This window comes from Halichoeres trimaculatus, unplaced genomic scaffold (genome assembly GCF_033239565.1).
Source record: "Halichoeres trimaculatus isolate MK-OKI-2021-1 unplaced genomic scaffold, fHalTri1.1 fHalTri1_scaffold_14, whole genome shotgun sequence".
Taxonomy (NCBI): Eukaryota; Metazoa; Chordata; class Actinopteri; order Labriformes; family Labridae; genus Halichoeres; species Halichoeres trimaculatus.
The window spans coordinates 10020217-10038581 of NW_027437192.1; the positions used below are offsets into that span (position 1 = coordinate 10020217).

Genomic DNA, 18365 nt, shown 5'->3' on the forward strand with positions numbered 1-18365 from the left:
TATGTGTCCAATTTGTCTTTAACCCAATCAAAATCATGGCGAGTACAATTTTCAGCTTCACCGTTTATGTGAAGGCTAATTAAAGTACTGTTGAGTTTGCATCACAGATTTAATCCATTCAGTTGCATTCGTAACTATTAATCCCTTGAAAATGAAGTTTATTAGTAAAATTTACAAACTTCCAAGTGTTTGAAATAAACAGTCAAATAAAAACTTGGTTTGACTTCCTCTGAGACTGAATCTTGGTGGACTTTGAGGTAAAAATTTGAACATTTTCCTGACAGAGGGTCCAACAACACTCAAGCTTCAGTTTCCTTGTTACTACAATTTTCTATTTACCATTTGTCAAGTGGTATGTGGTAGTTGTGCTTATAGTTTGCATTTGATTCACATTTGTTTAAGCTAAATTGATGTGAAAATAGATATAAGAAATAAGTATAAGATATAAGTTAACTTTAATCTGGTGTCTTAGTTGACATGCGTCAGTTGTGTGTGATGATGTAATTTTCTTTGACTGAATGAGACGCTGTAATGTTTTCACTTTCTTTCTTCTGTTTGTTAAAGGACGGAGGCGACACACAGTTTCTACTGTTGTTAAACCATAAACACACGTCGTCTCGTTTTTTTCTGTCCAGAAGTGTTTTTTAGTAACATGACAACTGCGTAAAATTCCTTACAGATGTTATTACAATGTTTCCTAAGATTTCCTAACCTTGCAGAGCAGATGGACCTGCCTGATTCAGTTTCTGAAATCCTGCAGATCCATCTTGCCGGGCTCCATCGACCATTGACCATTCACACTGCTAAATTCTGACCGGCCCAATCAGGGAAGAGAAGTGGGAGCAGCGGAAGTGACGAGCAGACATGTCATCAGCAGACTTTTGTACTTGCCTTTGATTCTTAAGTTAACTTAACAAAAACAGCAGCAGTCGTCTAATGCCATTATCACAGCTGTTTCTCGTGTTCCTGTAGTTGTTTGTCTATTGTTCCTCAGCTACATCATACCGTGGCTTGATGTGGATTGGTCTGTGGTGAGTGTGTCAATCAGAACGGTCGTCCAATCACCAGCTGCTGATTTTCTTGAGGGTCCCTCCTCTGCAAACAAATCCGAAGAGCTGCTACCCAGATGGACTAGTGGAATATTTCTGTGGCGGAAATATGAAACTGTTCGTCTAATGTGTCAGATTAAAGATTTCCTGGCACTAAATTCAATCCATCTTGTACTTAACATGTTTAAGGTGTCAAGTGCTTGAAGAAGCAAAACAGCCCCAGAGCACTACAGGGGCACCACCATGCTTCATTGTATGCATGTCGTTCTTTTCAACATGTGCCTCATTTTCCACTGGGCAAAATTAAAAAACTTCTCTGACTTATTTTTATGGGATACAGCACAATGGAGCCGACTTTTCTTGTGCTTGTGGATCAGTAAGCGTGTGCATGTTAGAATTTGGCCATGGACACATTCAGGTTTCAGAGTGCATCTTACTGTGCAAACAGGAACTGTGGTGTCTATTGCTGCAGATCTTTTGCAGTTGCTCAGGGTTTTTCACCACCTTTCTGTCTCAGGTATTATGCATTCTATGTGGTCCAGGAGCCAGTCTTTGAAAGAGTAGGATTATGCACTATACAGAAAGACAGTCTTTGTATCACATGCTCCTGCACACACGGATGTACTGAACACAATGTTCTCATCAGCTGGTAATTTTTTAATTTGCCTAGTTGGTAATGGCTCCATGTTCAAAACCATGTACAGTCATTAAGAGAGTTATGTAAGCATATTCCCATTCTTCATTTATCTCTGCCTCTAGTAGAACAGCATTTGGCTGTGCAGGCAGGCATGGCGCTCTCCTCTGTCATTTCAATGGTGCCCCATTCATTTTTTTCTCCCCTCACTCTCTCCTCCTGTTTCACTGGAGCTCATTGAGAGAAAAAACTGAGAGAAGGAGAGAGGAGGCGGACGTCCTCCCTCATCCCTCTCTCCTCCCTCTCACGGCGCATGTCAGAGATGAGAGAGGGTAGAATGTAATGCTGCTATTTATAGTAACTGTTGCCATAAAAAAGAGCACTTCTGTATCTCCTAGCCCTCTTTTTGAAGGATGGAAACAGTCCTTCCTGTGTGTTCTGCTCCTCCACTTTCCTAACCCCTCTTATCATCTTGTCACACATCTTTCCTCTTATCCCTTAAGCCTGCTTGTACCATTGTTTAGATGCTTTTAGCAGGGGATGTATTATTTATTGCTCATCCAGTGGTTGTTGCACAGCAGACGTGAATTGAGTCAGGGCAGGGAAGAGGAGGAGAAGGGGGGAGCTAGGAGGAGAGAAGGGAGAAATAAAGAGGCAGTGAGAGGGAGTGAAGCTTCGTGCCATGCATCTCAAGTCAGCTTTGTTTTAAACACAGCCTACTCATGTATATTCTGTTTGTGCTTAAATCTGGTATCTCAGTATCTCTGTCACTGGAGATCAAATCAGGGCTGCTCTGTAGCTGTGCCATGTTTGTGATGTCCATTAATACTGTGCTCTGATCCGTCCATCCACTATTAAATGCATTAAAATCAGCTTGATCTAATTCTGCTAACTTCTTTCTCCACCCCAGAAAACAAACTTCCCCTTTCATTTTTAATGCTCTCTACATCCCTCAGAGGAAAGTGCATCAGTAAGAACGTTTTGTACAGGAGCGATAGGAGTATTCACATCTTTTATTTAAGTAAAAGAGCCTGTTAGACACTCGATTACATGCTAAATCCTGCACTTGAGTGGAAGTGCAGAAGTATTTTCAGCAAAAGGCAGCACATTTACCCAAATAAATGTGCTGCCTTTGCAGCGAAATAGTTCTTTCTGACTGAAATTCTTGTTTTTTAAGTGTTATGCGGTTCCTTTATTAGACTGCATCAGTGCTGAGGAGGCATTTTATACTTGTAGGGGGTCAAAATGGAGCTATTCTATTGCAGCAGCACGACTTTCCATCTTTCAGTGCAGCAGTTTCTCTCCTAACCTGACCCAAGAGAGAGGATAAATTAGGTATGAAGAATTAAAGTTTTACGATACAGAATTCATTCTTTTATTCCATTTCTGATTTTTCGTGAATTATTGGTGGACATTTTCTTCTTTCAGGCTCAAACAGAATTCAAATGAAACTGACTCAGGAGTTCAGAGAGAGGTATTGCACTTGAGGATGGAGCTGTGAGCATCTTATGGGCAGCTAATGTGTGGCTCAATGAAATGATGCCTTTCATTTTAACAACTTTCAACTGAAAACCACTGAATCTTTGATTATTTATTATCTCTTTTATCTCTTTTCTTTATCTGGGAGAAAAATTCCAGTGCTTGGTTTGAAAACACTTTTTTTGATATGAGAATAAATCACGTCAGGATTTTGCTACCTCATTCAGGCTCCTGTGATCTGATTACAACTCAAACGTAAGTAAAAAAAAAAAAAAAAAAAGTTGTCTTTTCAAAACATACAAAACAATAAACATACAGATTTGATACTATTAAAAGAAGTGTTTTTAGTGTCAGACCAAGTTGCAACTTAAGGTATAGAATGATGAAGCTAATGCACACACTTTAATAACTGCAGTTCATTGAGCATCCACTAGAGGATGGCTATAGAAGTACCAGAAACCACATACACACCCATTCAAAAAGCCAATCTCGACAGCAAAATTACTGTGTTTAAAGTCTTTTTACACTTTACTGGGCTGAATTTCTTTAAAACTTGTTAGGTTTGAAGTTTTCAAACTTAGGAGTTTCACATGTTTATAGTCTTGGACTGACATGCAGGCACACTGTAGCTGTTAGCGAAGGGGCTAAAAGCCTGTTTCAACTCCACATTTTTATCTCATACTGGGTTATTCAAAAGTTAGACTGAGTCAGCATTTCACATATGGCAATCACTCTACAATAGGCTTCAAGTCTTCAAAGCAAAGTAGTTTTTAATATAATCTTTTCTGCTTTATTTTTTTTTAAAGTTATATTAAAGCAGTGTAGATTTCACATTTACTGGACTTGATCAAAAAAGAGATGTGAGGAACCACTTTTTCATCAACATAAACTTAAAGCTCCTCCCTGGAGCTTTAGAGTAGGGCTGAACAATTTTGGAAAAAAATCTAATTGCCATTTTTGGACCAATATTGCGATTTACCATGCAATTTTATTTATTTATTTATTTATTTTTATTTTATTTTATTTTATTTTATTTATTTATTTATTTATTTATTTATTTATTTATTTATTTATTTATTTATTTATTTTTGGGGGGGGGTATCCTCTACAATATTCATTAAACACAGGCAATAAACCATTCTATAGTTTGACAAATATGACAAAGGATACTGTCAACATATAAACAATTCTTTCCTGTAGACCAGGTCTACATGTTACGATGTAATGAGTTGAATTGATGCATGAATTGATACAAATCTATTGCTATTGACTTTTGCTGGTTTAAAGGAAGAACGAGTACCAGGTCCTTTCTTCCCTTCAGGTCTGTGTACATCAACCCTTTTTTTTTTTAATTGCAGCCTTTGCAATTTGAAAATTGCATTCTTTTACACAGCGGTGTCTGTTTCAATTTGATTAATTGTTCAGTCCAATTTAAAATGATTCAGACATATTTTCTTCTTTTTTTAGATCTCTAAATAGTGAAGTTTAATAATTTTAGGAGTCATCTCTGACAGTTACAGCATGAAAAAATGATTTTAAAAGTCAGCCCAGCAGTTTCAGTACACTTCAGAGCAGGAGCAGGAGAAGGGCTCGAGGGAAGTCGTTGGCTGTAAGTGTTGTTTTTCTCCTACTAGTGTTCTGAAAAGATACAGCGTGTCATCAAACCAGACCACCTACAGTAACTTTCACTCCTGATTCTGTCACTCTGAGTGACAGCTCAGACGCTCTCATTGTCTTCTTGCGATCACCCTGAACTGTATCAGAGTTGTTGTAATTGCTCGGTGACATAAGCCTCACACAATTGGCTGCTTTCCTGGGCTTGCTTGGCCTGCCAGCGATGAATCCAAAATCTGGTTTGGCAGATGACATCTTTTAGTCACACCCAGCACCAATTTGTCCATCAGGGGAATCTGAGACAAACAAATATTTATTTATCAAAAATATGTGAGGCTTTATGTGCCAAACATGTGTCTATAAAGAAGTTGTGATACCAGTTCCTAGACTCCAGTAGCAGTGTGATTGAAGGTGACAGCTCAACAGCTGTATTTCAACGTCATGTATTGTTGCAATGCTACTGCTCATTGCATAATGTGCTTAAGGAGTCCAGATCTCAAAGAAAGGTAGCATGTTAGCTACATACTACGTCAGTGGCTTAATCACAAATGTTTTTGATGCAACTTTTTAATTTAGGGTAAATTTAAGGTTAAATTTTTAATACCAAATCTGGAATAAAATGTATGTGGAATGCTAACATTGTGCTAGCTTTGACAAACCATTAGTTGAGAGCAACACAGGAATTTGCTAGGTATTGGTTTTTTTTTTAATTTTATTTTTAAAGTTAGGTTTTGTAGATGTGCTAGTTATATCTTGGTAGTTAGTTTGTCATGCTTGGTATGCTAGTTATAACTTAGAATACCAAAGCACACTAGAAATATGAGATGGGCAAACAGGGAATGCTAACATTTCTCTTGCTGTAACTGTTTGCTAGCAACACACAGTTTCTCACTTTTTATTAACTTCTTAAACTGAACTCCCCCTTTTTTAATATTTTATGGTTGAAACAAAAAAAAAAAAACAGGTTACAATAGCTTGTGATTCAGAAACACTTAGTGCTAACATTCTTTGCTAGCTTAAGCTAACTATGGATTCTTTGACACCTTTATGCACTTGTTTGTTAGGTTCCCTTGTTGATTTGCTTGAAATTAGCTGATGACAAGCATGATTCACATTGTTTTGTTGAGGCTCTTCTGTTTTCGAGCAACAGGAAGAAACTAGTAAAATTTTGCACCCAAAAAATTACACTATTGGTTTAGCTCTTTAGAAACTTGCTGGTTTTCAACAACATTTGAGGCACTATTAGGGAACAATTCCACCTCTCACGTATTTCACCTCACTTTTAAGTGTTTTTCAGAGGTCATTAACATCTGTCAGCGTGTCTTATGCCAAGTATGTTTTCCTGCAGACCTCCTCCTCTGTTGTCAAGTTCTTTCTCACTCTCTTTCGACCATTACGCAAAGCTTTGTTTGACCTTTTAAGCTGCAGCTGCAGCAGATGCCAAAGCCGTCTCAGGTGTGATGAAAAGAGACTTTTGCTCCCATTCACCACACATGATCCATGTGTTTCCAGAACAAGTCGGCAGATTGCATGATGACAAATGGCCTATTTCAGTGACACCTCACAACTCACTGCTGGCTGTCGCTTCTGTGCCGCATCACTGCCTGATGAGACTAAAATAGTGCCTTAGCCCGACACTTCCCTTGAAAAACAAACTGAATATATTCACTTGGCTGTGGAATTAGGGAGGTAGTACCATACACATCTTTATAAGAAGGATTTAGAGCCTTTTGCTGATATGAGACTTTTGTCCTTCATCTGCTGAAGGCTGCAGACGGTCTCAGCTGAAACATAATAGCCGCACTTCAATTGGAATTGATTACACGCATTTAAGGTCTAACTTGATATTCAAGTCACCTGCCTGCGCTCTGGACGTGACTGCCAGTTTTTTGCGTCATGTCAGAGTTTTAAATGAGCCTAAAGCTGTTAAATGTCACTCTCTCTCATTAGTTTTATTCTTTCCTAGTATGGCAGAATTGTACTGAAAACACCAGCAGTTGCTTCGTTGAACAGATGCTTCACTCTGGCTGTGATTGAAACCCGCTGTTGTTGTGCGCAGCTATTAATCTTGGGTTGCAATATCCCAAGGTCACAAACCCAATTATAGAATTCAAACATTCGCAAAATTTAAGTAAGCGCACTGTGCTTAATTTGTATTTGTGTTGTCTGCATTTGGTAGTTGTGCATGTTTGATGTCGGGGTAAACAGCTTCCTTCCCCAAAACTGCAAGCTCATTCTGGGTTTCTAGTACATTTGAAATGCTAAAAAATGAAAAATGCACAAAATGTACTTCATTTGTTGATGTGATGATGCTGGACATTTTGTCTCACTTGTAATTGAAATTGGCAGAATTCTTAACACGTCTTGGACTGCAGTGGGGGGGGGGGGAAAACTAAACACAGTGCTGTGTTTGTCAGTATTACTTTTGCCTAAGCCAGATTGGTCACATTAACAGTTTTTATGAGTCACATGGCAAAAAAATGCTATCAATTTTCTCTGTCAAAAGTTTTTGCTAACAAAATCTACTAGTCATATTGGAGGCAGTTGACCAATCAGCTGCCAGTTTGTATCTCTATCATAATTTGCTGGCACAATCTGACAATTTAATTTTAATAGTGTGATATATATTATGTACAAGAGCATAAAACTATATTTAAGACTATATAATACGGGTATTGTGTGTCGGAAATGTTACTGTGCTTCAGTGGTGGCCCAAAAATATCTAAACACTGCCATCTAGTGGACACATGCTTGGTATAGCACTTTGTTCAGGAAGAGTCTGGATGATTCCACATTGCATTTTCTCAAACCAGGGATCTCATACTTGTGCCATGGAGGGCCAAGAGGCTGCATGTTATCTTTCAAACCAAAAACTCCACCAGCTGATTTCACTGATAAGTCCCTGCTCTCTGCTTGAAGGTGAGGTAATCAGTGAAATCAGCTGGTGGAGTTTTTGGTTGGAAAGAAAACCTGCAGCCTCTTGGCCCTCCATGGTACAAGTTTGAGATCCATGTCTTAAACAGTAGCGATTAAAATCAAAAAGAAAGTCTTTTGAATGCATGTGTTGATAGTAATCATCACATCACTACCACCGCTTTCACGGTTAAGAGCTGTTTTTACATTAAAAGTAAAAATAAAGAGAGAAAGATTAGAAATGGTTGTTACATTTAAGGTAATTCCCATTTCCTGTCTAACCATGTATTTTGCCTTTTTGTCCACCCAGCTGTTCACTGCAACCTGAGCCAAAATGGCATCGACCACCAGCTGTGCCCGGAGGACCTGACGTCACAGCTGGAGGAGGAGGAGGAGTCAGTTGACGCGGGGGCTGTCCTGCTGGATGATGACAGCCCAACCTACCAGGACATCAGCCCCCCGATGTACCAGCGCCGGTCACCTCCACACCGCTCTGTCTCAGAGTCTGAGCTGTCACGGGTAAGAAAAAGATCCTTTTATCAGACTAAGAAATAAAGTAAACTGGACAACAGCACCGATGAAGGTATTAAGAATCTGACAATCCTTTTAACCTAAACTGTATTAAAATGACTGTGGTAACCATGCCCTGAATCTTAGTCCTGTCTTTTTACTGAAAATAAAATCATAACTTACAAAACATTCATTATGCTGTTCAGAGGAAGACATGAAACCACTAATTTAGATCATAAACCTGTTAGAAAGTATGTTTACCAGGTTAAAGACGCAAAAAAGTTTAAAGTCCTCTATTTATCTATGTTCTTTTCTCAAACAGTTGCCCCCTGCTGGCAATCACAGGAAATGTTTCTGTAAGGCCTGACTTTTCACAACAGGTGGTTAACATCATTACCCCTAAAAGTAACAAGGCAAATTATTTCTTTTCATTGTTTAAATCAATGTTAGCATTTTTTTGATTAGCATGCTAGCTTTTAAATCAAAATACTGCTCTAATATCATCAAAACAGAAGAGCTAGACTGGCTTTAGGCACTTCATTATGGTTCAATAGTAATCACACTTATAATTGAAATTCACACTGAGCACCTGTGGTTGTTTCATTGATCTTGAAGACTATAACATCTTACTAAATGAATAGGTACTGATATTACATATGGCTGAAACACAGTCTGTGTGGAAAAATGTCCTGTAATGTGTCAAAAATCGAGTAGGCCTGCTTGTGTGAGAAAAAAAAAAAAAAAGCCACCCACTTCTCGTCTATAAACTAATCGCCCATGTTTCAGATATCTGCTTTCAGAACAACAAAAAAAAAAAAACTTAACAGAGAATAAACAAGAAGAGACAGACTGTTGTTTCAGGCTGTTTCCACTCTTCCCCAGTCTTTCTGGTAAAAGATGAAAGAGCCCATCATCAGCGATGCAGAATAGACTCTTTACTTCCTCTCCAGAAATAGACTGGGGTTTGGAAAGTGGGAGGAATGATCTCAGCTGACACACACACACACACACACACACACACACACACACACACACACACACACACACACACACACACACACACACACACTCATATTCTCTTTCTCCGTGTAAAATCTGTGGTAATCAGCTGTCAATCAAAGCAAGTGGAAGCACTTAAAATCAGACAGAGTCCTCTGTGTAAACCCTGGATGAGCCTTAGAAGAATCAGACTGACAGGCTGGGGTTCAATTAGAGCAAATACACGTATCGTAAACATGCACACACACTCACACATGCACAGTTATGGGAATGTGATATTCTCTGTTCTATCTGTATTTTTCACATCTATAGTTTCTGTCAATGAGTCCATGGTTTCAACATCTGCAATATGCAGTCTGTAACAACATGTTATGCTTCATGTTGCACCACATCACAGTTCAGTTTGAAAGAGAAGTTAGGTTTGATCAGTTCCAGCTTAAACAATTTAAACTACAAAGCTTTTAAGCTCCGTGTTTATCCCTGGATTGCAGTTAAGAAACAGTTTGTTTTCTGGGATAGAACTCAAAAGAACTGGTCCACAAAGTCATGAGTTATATATCATGACATCAGTCAAAATATATACCACTAGAAATGCAACAAGAACTCGTGCATTTCATCTGTAATACCAGCCCAATGTTATTCTGTAAAAAAAAAACTCAACTTACTACTCTCAGAAAGAAAAAAATAGAATAGAATAGAATAGAATAGAATAGAATAGAATTAAGATGACAACAATAGCTAGAAGAGAAGGGAAGAGTAAAGAATTAAAAATAATGACTAAAAAAGACAGGAATATTAGAAAAGATCAGAATACAATAGAATGACCTGAAAAAAAAGACCAAAGCAGAATGAACTAAATTTGTGTTACAGAATAGATGAGAATAGACCACATTCACCATAATCACCTGGAATGGAATGACTGGAGTAGAATAGATTGACCTAAATGGTATTAACTTTTTAAAAAGGATAAAATCAAATAGAATGAAATTACCCCCAAAACAATAGCATGGAAAAGTTTACAACAAAATTGGATAGACTTGAGTAGAATGACATGGAAGAGGATAACTAGAAGAAAATATTAATGAATGGAAATGATGACAAAAGAATTACATGAAAAGAAGGACTAGACTAGACTCAACTAGACTGGACTAGACTTGAACAGGAATTAATAGAATAGAATAAAATAGAATGATTTTCCTGGAATAACTGAAACAGAAATAAAGGCAATGGAAAATATTTCAATACAATGAACAAAAAGACATATATCAATTTCTAATAGAATAGTATAGAATAGTACGCTCTATTGAGGGTAGAAAAGAAGAGTAGAAATGGTAGAACTTTCTAAATGTTCTTTTTACACATCAACACACTTTGACCTCCTGGCAGCAGAAATTCTATAATCTCTTCTATAATTTCTTGTCTTTAATTCTATATTTTAGATTTCCTCTCACATAAAGTCAAGGTGAACTCTTAACAAGACCAACAGTTTTGGGACTGACTCAAGAAAAACATACTAATAATCTAATTTTAGGGGATCAAATTACCAGTGTGAACGAATCACGTAAACTTTAATTCCAGCTGATTGGATTCATCGTTGTGCCAAAGCGTGGGCTACAGCTCACATTAAACAGCTTATTGCCCCCAGAGGATTTCTTATAACAGCCATGTCAAATCATCTCATTTCAGCTGTAATCAATACGAAGCCCAAGGTGCACATGTCTTGTTTGGTGTTAATGCTCTCCTGCAGTGCATTATGGGCCCTGATGAATCCCAAGGTCAGGCTGTGTTCAGGAGTCTAATGTACTTTCTTTGATGAGCCGGAGTAAAGTTAACAGAGGCAGCTTAATATGAAGGCTTATTAAATCATCAGCATAGCGTGATATTCTGTGTCAGAAGATACACACACACACACACACACACACACACACACACACACACACACACACACACACACACACACACACACACACACACACACACATACACACACACACACAAGCACAAACACGTGCACACGTATCCTGGTTTCATCCCTATTCCTGAACGTAACAGATTAATTAATGCTGGGAATTTTCATCTCCTGCCAGCTCAGGCAGAGAGGGACTGAAGAGAAGAGCATGTGAAAAAAAATAGAGAGGTAAGGAGAAAGAGAGCAGAGAGAAACAAGAGGGAAATAAAGAGGAAGGATTTGAACTGAGGGAAAGAGATGGAAAAAAAAAAGAGAGGAAAGAAGAAAAAGTATGGTTGGGAGAAAGCAACATGGGAGAAGACAAGAGGAAGAGAAAATCACGATGAGTGACTAAAGAGAAAGGGGATAAAAAGAGGGGAACACTGGGAAAGAAAGAAAGAGAAAGGGGATAAAAAGAGGGGAACACTGGGAAAGAAAGAAAGAGAAAGGGGATAAAAAGAGGGGGACACTGGGAAAGAAATAAAGAAAGAAAGAAAGAAAGAAAGAAAGAAAGAAAGAAAGAAAGAAAGAAAGAAAGAAAGAAAGAAAGAAAGAAAAAGAGGGGCAGCAGGGGGAAAGAGGGATGTGGGAAGGAAGAACAGAGGCAGACAGGGTGAAAGAAATTGAGATAGGGAAAGTGAATAAGTGAAAAAGAGAGGAGAAGGAATGAAGGCAGGATGGTGAGAAAGTGAAGGAGGGGAAATGGAAAAGAAGAGAAAAGAGCAAGGAAGGAAGAAAAGAGAGGACACTAAGAGGTATGAAGCAAGGACAGAGTGCAGTGAGAGAAGAAAGAAGGAGGAAAAGAATGAGGAAAGGGAGAAATAAAGGAAGAAAAGAAAGACTGGAAGGAAGAAGAGAGAGTATTACGAGAGAAAGGAAGGAAAGGGTAAGGATGGAGAGAAACAGGAAGGAAAGAAGGACAGAGGATAAGACAGGAAGGAAGGAGAGAAAAAAGACAGAGGTGGAAGGATTGAGAGATCGTAAGGGTGAGGCAGGGAGAAAGGAATGAGAGAGGGATGAAAGAAGAGATGGGAGACTGAGTGAGACGCTTTTAAAGCGTAGGGAAAGAGAGAGGGAAGCAGAGAAAGAAAAAGAGTGGTGCTGATTGGCTAATTAGCCGTGCGGTGCAGATAGAATGGACGACCGTTTCTCAAACAGGCCTTCTCTCCATCAACACGACATTAATGACGACCCTCCTCCCCCTCCTCCCTCTCCTCCTCTCAGCGTTTTTTCTGTCCAGTCACACTTTAAAAGAAAAAACGTCTGCAGTGTTTAGATTGGACTCTAGAGGTCAGTGTGTAACAGAGGATTTCACTGATGTAATGCCAGCAAACTGTAAAGCAACCTGTAGTTTATCTAGTTCATGTAAATAAAAGCTAATATAAAGGGACAAAAACAGGCATGTTGAAGATCACAGTTTCCACATCGGTTAGACTTGATGAATTTAAGGGCCTGTAACTGACAGTTCCCCCAAAAAATAGTGAAAACTTGCATTAGTTTGGTAGTGGAGTCAGTTGATACTTTTTTATAGGGTCCAAAATCCCAAGCACCACAAGTAATTACTCAGATACTGTGTGGAAATGCTATTATTGCACCCTGTCCTTTTAAATAAATACATTTAAATCCTGATTTCCAGAGTTATTTACACTCAAAGAAAAAACTTCAAATGTTTTTAATGATTACTGAGTGATATCTGTTGACTTTCCAAGCTGACCTCTTTCTTTTTAAACAATTATTAAACTCTGGACCTTATCAAGACTAGGGATGCACCGACACCGATCCTGATTTTGGGTGTCGGTGCCCCTCATAGCTGGATCGGTATCAGTGGGTGATCCAGGCAACCAGCTCTAGGCCTTTTTTTTCTATTTTCTTCTTTTTTTCCAAGGGTTCTTTGCTATTTCATTTGAAATGTTTCTTCTGATGCACTTTTTTTGTTTTTTGCTGCACAGGGTAAAAAAGTTTACATTTGAATATAAACTTCTGTACATGCTAAAGCTTTGTTTTGCTGGTAAACTTTTTATAGTTCAGATAAATATCAACTTCAGTAATTTCATCCATTCATTTTTTGCCTTTTACCCAAACATTACCAGTCCTACGCCACAGTAGGGCATGTGGGGGATAATTTAAAACTGGTAGCCAATCAGTATCGGTCGATACCTAAAGCCCAGGTATCAGTATCGATATTTGTAAGAGTATTGGTGTTGGAACCCGAAAAGTTGGATTGGTACATTACTAACTATGACTACAGAAATGTTCAAAATAAGGAAACATTGCCCCCTCAAAACAGAAATCCCACCTCTAGTCTCTGAAATTCTCCTGATTAAATGTCATGTATATAACAACAGAGCCTATTTGCTCTCTCTCAGACTCACTTTGCTCTCAAACATGATTGCACAAAGAACCAGAATTGTTTTGAACGCGACCGTGTTTCATCCAGCAAACAATACGGCTGCTAATGAAGGCTGCCCGACAGCTGTAATGACTCTGAACAAAAGCTCCGTCTCTTTTTCTGTCAAAGACCTATTGAATATTTGTTCAACCCTTGTTCATATTTTTGCACCACAAATGAACCCTGCGTACGTCTCTTTGTCTGGGAGAAATATCTAAAGGTTAAGGTTCAACTCTGAGCTATTCCTGTGAAATAAACAAGGCTCTGCCAGATCTGCTTCACATCATACGGTCTTTGTAGCTTGTTCAGAATTAAATATGGGAAATGATTGGAAAAAACAATGTCATTATATGTGCTAATTGCCGCTGCAGTTAACATTTTTAATTGAGTGTGAAGCTGTTTGACCCCGCAATCAGCCTAGCAATCTTGATCCAAAATGGAAATCGCGACACTTCTCTCCTCGGAAACAAGTCCTCGCTGCCAAATCTGCTCCCTCCGTCACATGGTGTTTGCTCTCGAACGCCTCGCAGTGCTTTCGATTCCCAGTTCTTTTTTGTATTCCAATATTGTCTCCACAAAGGGGCCATGTGATTGCCTCTTGATTAATTTAGCCGAGTGCATTCACATTGGATCTTTAAATGCTTATCAGCGTTGGCGCGATTACATGCTTCATTATGTAAGTAATAGTTTTCCACTGTGAGCTGTTAATGCTTGTGTGGATGTTTATTCCCCACTATGGTTCATACTCGGGTTGTGTGTGTGTGTGTGTGTGTGTTCTTCTTCCTCCCCTACGGGTTTTTATTCCTCATCTTTTTAATTTTTGAGGTTGTCCTTGCTCTGTTGCTAAGGTAACATGGAGAATACTGGGCTTTCAGTTATCAATTAAAGCCAAGGACAACGGTGCTACACTGAATTGGCACACATGATGATTACATTGTGAAACATGTTTTCATTTTTGTGTGTTTTGGTATATGTTCGAGTACACGTGCCTGCTTCCTGACGTATTCCTTCGAAATAAACTGGGCTCCTCTCACCCCCTCTGCTGTCACTCAAATCTCTAATTGGCCCAGAGTCTCTTGAACGCAGCTCTTTGAGCGTGATTCCACTCCTGTTTTCTTCCCTCTGCTGTTTTCTTCTCCTCCGCCCTTTGCCTCTATTTGGCAGGAAGGCACCAGCTCACCTATTGTTCCGGATCCGGGGGAACACAGCTACGGGCTAAATCAGCGGCGAATGTAAAACACAGATGGTCATTGACTCACAAATAGAGTCCACTCTGGATCTTATTTTTTCTCCTTTCCCTTGTTATTCCTCTGCTTCATCCGCCAGTCCAGCCTCTTCTTCTTCCTCGCACTCTTTCTCTCCAGCCAGGCCTCCCATTCGCTCTCCCTCTCTTTCGTCGCCTCAGGCTCCCAGTCGGGGTTAATTAGCATTGAGCCGAGCTGTGTTTAATGGTTAATGTGGTTTTGCGATACCTCACCCCTCCTCTCCCTGCAGACTCAGGCTGCCAAGCCATCACATTAAGAGCATCGCCTACTTGCCTGTACCTGCGTACTTTGGCCGTCTGTCACTTCTCCTACCTGCTGAGGATACACGCCACATGCCAAAAAACCAGCATCTACCCTCGCCTCAATTTCTCCTCTCCCACCAGGGTGGTAGATATAAAGTGAGTGGGATGGAGAGAGCCAGGTAGAGCCATATAATAAGAAACAGGTGATAGGAAAAGAAGCAGGAGATGGTGAAGATGAGATGTGAGGAGAGGAAGTGAGAAAGACAATGTGATAGATCTGACAGGGACCAGGCGAGATTGAATACGGGGGAGAGATGAGAGGTGATGGTTGTGGAGGGGGAGGAAGAAGCGAGAGGGGAGAAAAATTCTGCTAGTACCTGTTATTCTGCACTCTCTCCACTCTCTGTGTTTGGAGAGGAAGAAGAAGAAGAAGCCTCCATTGCTATGCCGAACCACACAGCAGCCAGAGCGGAGAGCAGCGGGCTGGAGTGGAGGGGAGTGGATGTGAAATTTTAATCACCTCTCTCTGTTTGTAATTTTATTAGCCCCTCAATCAGAATCAAAAGCACTGCCAGCACTTTCAAGAGGGATCCTTTGGCAGGAGACTGCTCTGCCTGCAGCTGAAGGATTTAAGGCAGACTGGCGTTTTACAACCACAGTACAGTAAAAAGCAGATACCTGCATCTCTGAATATGTTTTCATTTTCTCCCGTCTTTGTAAAACATAAAACCACTTAATCCTGAGAGTCTTATGGTTTACATGTCAGACTTTAAAGATTCAAACTTGTTGATGAGTAGTAGTTGGACAGACAGTTCCTGCACTACTTTTTAAAGTTTCAGGCCATGTCACTATCATATTTGACCTCTTATTAAAAGAATAAAAGATAGCAATGACCAAGTGAGCCAAAGTTGCCAGCAGCTCAGCCCCCAGCCCCCAAAGTGTCAAAAAAGAGTGTAAAAAAGAGTGTAAAAAGAATTGCTCAAAAACTTGGTAAATGATTCTGCTCCCACAGTTGTATTCAAGGGGAATACAAAGTTAGCAGCAGCTCAGCTCTTAGCCCTCAAAGTGTAAACAAAAATAACTGGAGAAACAAAAATTGCTGAAGTGAAAAAGCTTGCTGAGTCTGTCTTACAGGTTTTGGTTCATCAGAGGATAACTCTTCTCCCACGGTATAATTCATCCCCTCATTCAAAGCAACAAGCAGCTCAGCTCCCAGCCTCAAAAGTGTCAACAAAGAACTTAAAGGAGACATCAGACCTTTTTTTTAAATGACTAAATTAGTCAGCAAGTCCGCTTCTTCAATTTTATCCAGCAGGCGAGATAAAGCAAGCAGCAGCTGAGCCCCAAAGAGCTTACCAAGAGTGTAGAAGTGAAATAGTTAAACAAATGAAACAATGTCATTATTTTTATTTTGGTAGATTGGTTGATGAATCTGCTCCCACAGTTTGATTTGACTAGTGATACAGAGTTAACAGCAACTCGGCTCCCAGACCCAAAGCACAAGCACAAAGTAATGGGAAACATGATTGTTGCTGTAAAACCGCTAGGTCAGTCTGAGTTAATCTGTGAATAAAAAAAATCTGCTTCACCAGTTTTATGTCACCTCCTGATACAGAGGAACAAGCAGCTCAGCCCCCAGCCTCATTGACACAAACAGAGTGTAATCTAAAAGTGCGTTTTTTTTAAGTCAGTAAGTTTGTGAGGACTATTTGGAAAAGCAAGTGTTACGAGGACCAAGGTGTGTGTTGGTTTTCAAAAAATGAAACTCATTTAACTTTTTTATTTATTATTTTTTTTACAAGCTGGCTGTATTCAGCGCTTCTCAGAGCCCGGTGCTCTGAGATCCGTATCCGTAACTTGCCACGTTAGTGAAGCCTTGCTATGTCCCGCCAGCGCTCATCTACCGAGCAGAGCTAACATAACCTCACTCTTCATTTTATTAATAGACTCTCAAGTTTGAACAGACCTGCTGTATAACTGATGCATGTGGATAAGAACAAAAATTCTTTCAAACAGTTTAGCCTGTGTTTTAGCCGTTAGCTTGTGTTTTAGCCTTGAGCCCTTGCTCTGTCACTCTTCTGTTTAGCTTTCTTCTCCTCCTCTGTCTTTTTTCTATTTGCAAGTCCAGCTCTAGTGACCATCATAACTACAAAATTAATCCCAGAAATCTTTTTCGTCAACCATTGCGGTATTGTAATGGAGACCTAGTCATGTGGTGATAATCTAATTTTAAGTTTTGGACAACAATCAGAGGTAGATCTAGAAATGAGACTTTTTCAAGATCACTTAGAAACCCCTCAAAATCTCTCCAACCTGTACATGCAACTTGCTGAGTTGTTTCAGGTTTTAGTCAATCTGAGAATAAATCTACTCCACCAGTTTTATCCAAAAAATGATTTTCAGCAGCTCAGCTCCCAGTTTATGACATTCTTTTTTTCTGGTATAGCTACTTTTTTAAGAATCTACTTTTTTGAAATGAAAAAAAAAAAAAAAAAAAGTTACCGATGAATAGGGGGGAATCTCAACCTATAAGCAAGCAGGGTGCCTAACAAGTGAGCAGCAGCTCAGCTTGCAGCCCATGCTGGAGAAACATTCACTTTAAAAGAAAAACTAATTTTTCCCACTTATCTACATATTTTCACATAAAGAGTGTTTATGATGAAAAACACAGTTTTAGCGGCTGGCTACTTCTCTCATGCTGCCTTCTTTTTGCCATTAAACTGTTAACTTGGAGGCCTCTGAGTTAGTCCCAGAGACAAGAAATGTAGAAGTCAATGAGCCAGCAACGTGAGTATTTGGGCGTCTCCTTGTGCAACGGGACATCCCTAAAACCATATGCACATTCTTTTTATTTCTCTCTACTGTTGTCGAATAATAGCAACCGCAAAACAAAACCAGAAAACAAATCACTCACAAAAGCAGCTGTCATCCAGCCTCCAGTGAAGGCAGAACTCCACTCTTGTCTTGTTTCTGTCATGTTTTTATGTTTTGTTGTTTTGCACCACTGGCTATGTGCAGTTAAAGGTGAGCAACCTGTCAATAAAAGCTGCTGTAAATACTGCAAGAATCTCACGATGGAGGGCTTTTTTCCCACGAAGGGAAATTAGCTCAACGTGTTTGTCAGCTTCTGAGGAAAATGAGAAAGACTGAAAGCAAACAAAAACATTAACTCTGTATAATTACTCCCAAACTGCCTCAATGCTGGGTAGTCAATTTACACATTAGAGTTACACCAGCCTGTTGGTGACAGAGGCTGCTTTTAAAAAAGGGTTGTTGTTTTTTTTTCACTTTCACACTATCTTCACAGAAACCCACGACACTCA

At 39.4% G+C, this 18365-nt stretch overlaps 1 protein-coding gene across 2 annotated transcripts in view; it reads left to right on the forward strand.

Annotated features, from left to right (window-relative positions):
* The window catches only part of samd12 (sterile alpha motif domain containing 12), a 146815-nt gene that overhangs the window by 20197 nt on the left and 108253 nt on the right, over positions 1–18365 (forward strand). For both annotated transcript variants that reach the window (XM_074687453.1, XM_074687452.1), the window contains exon 2: positions 8000–8208. In XM_074687453.1, the coding sequence (XP_074543554.1) occupies positions 8000–8208 (209 nt within the window). The remainder of the gene's footprint in view (positions 1–7999; positions 8209–18365) is intronic.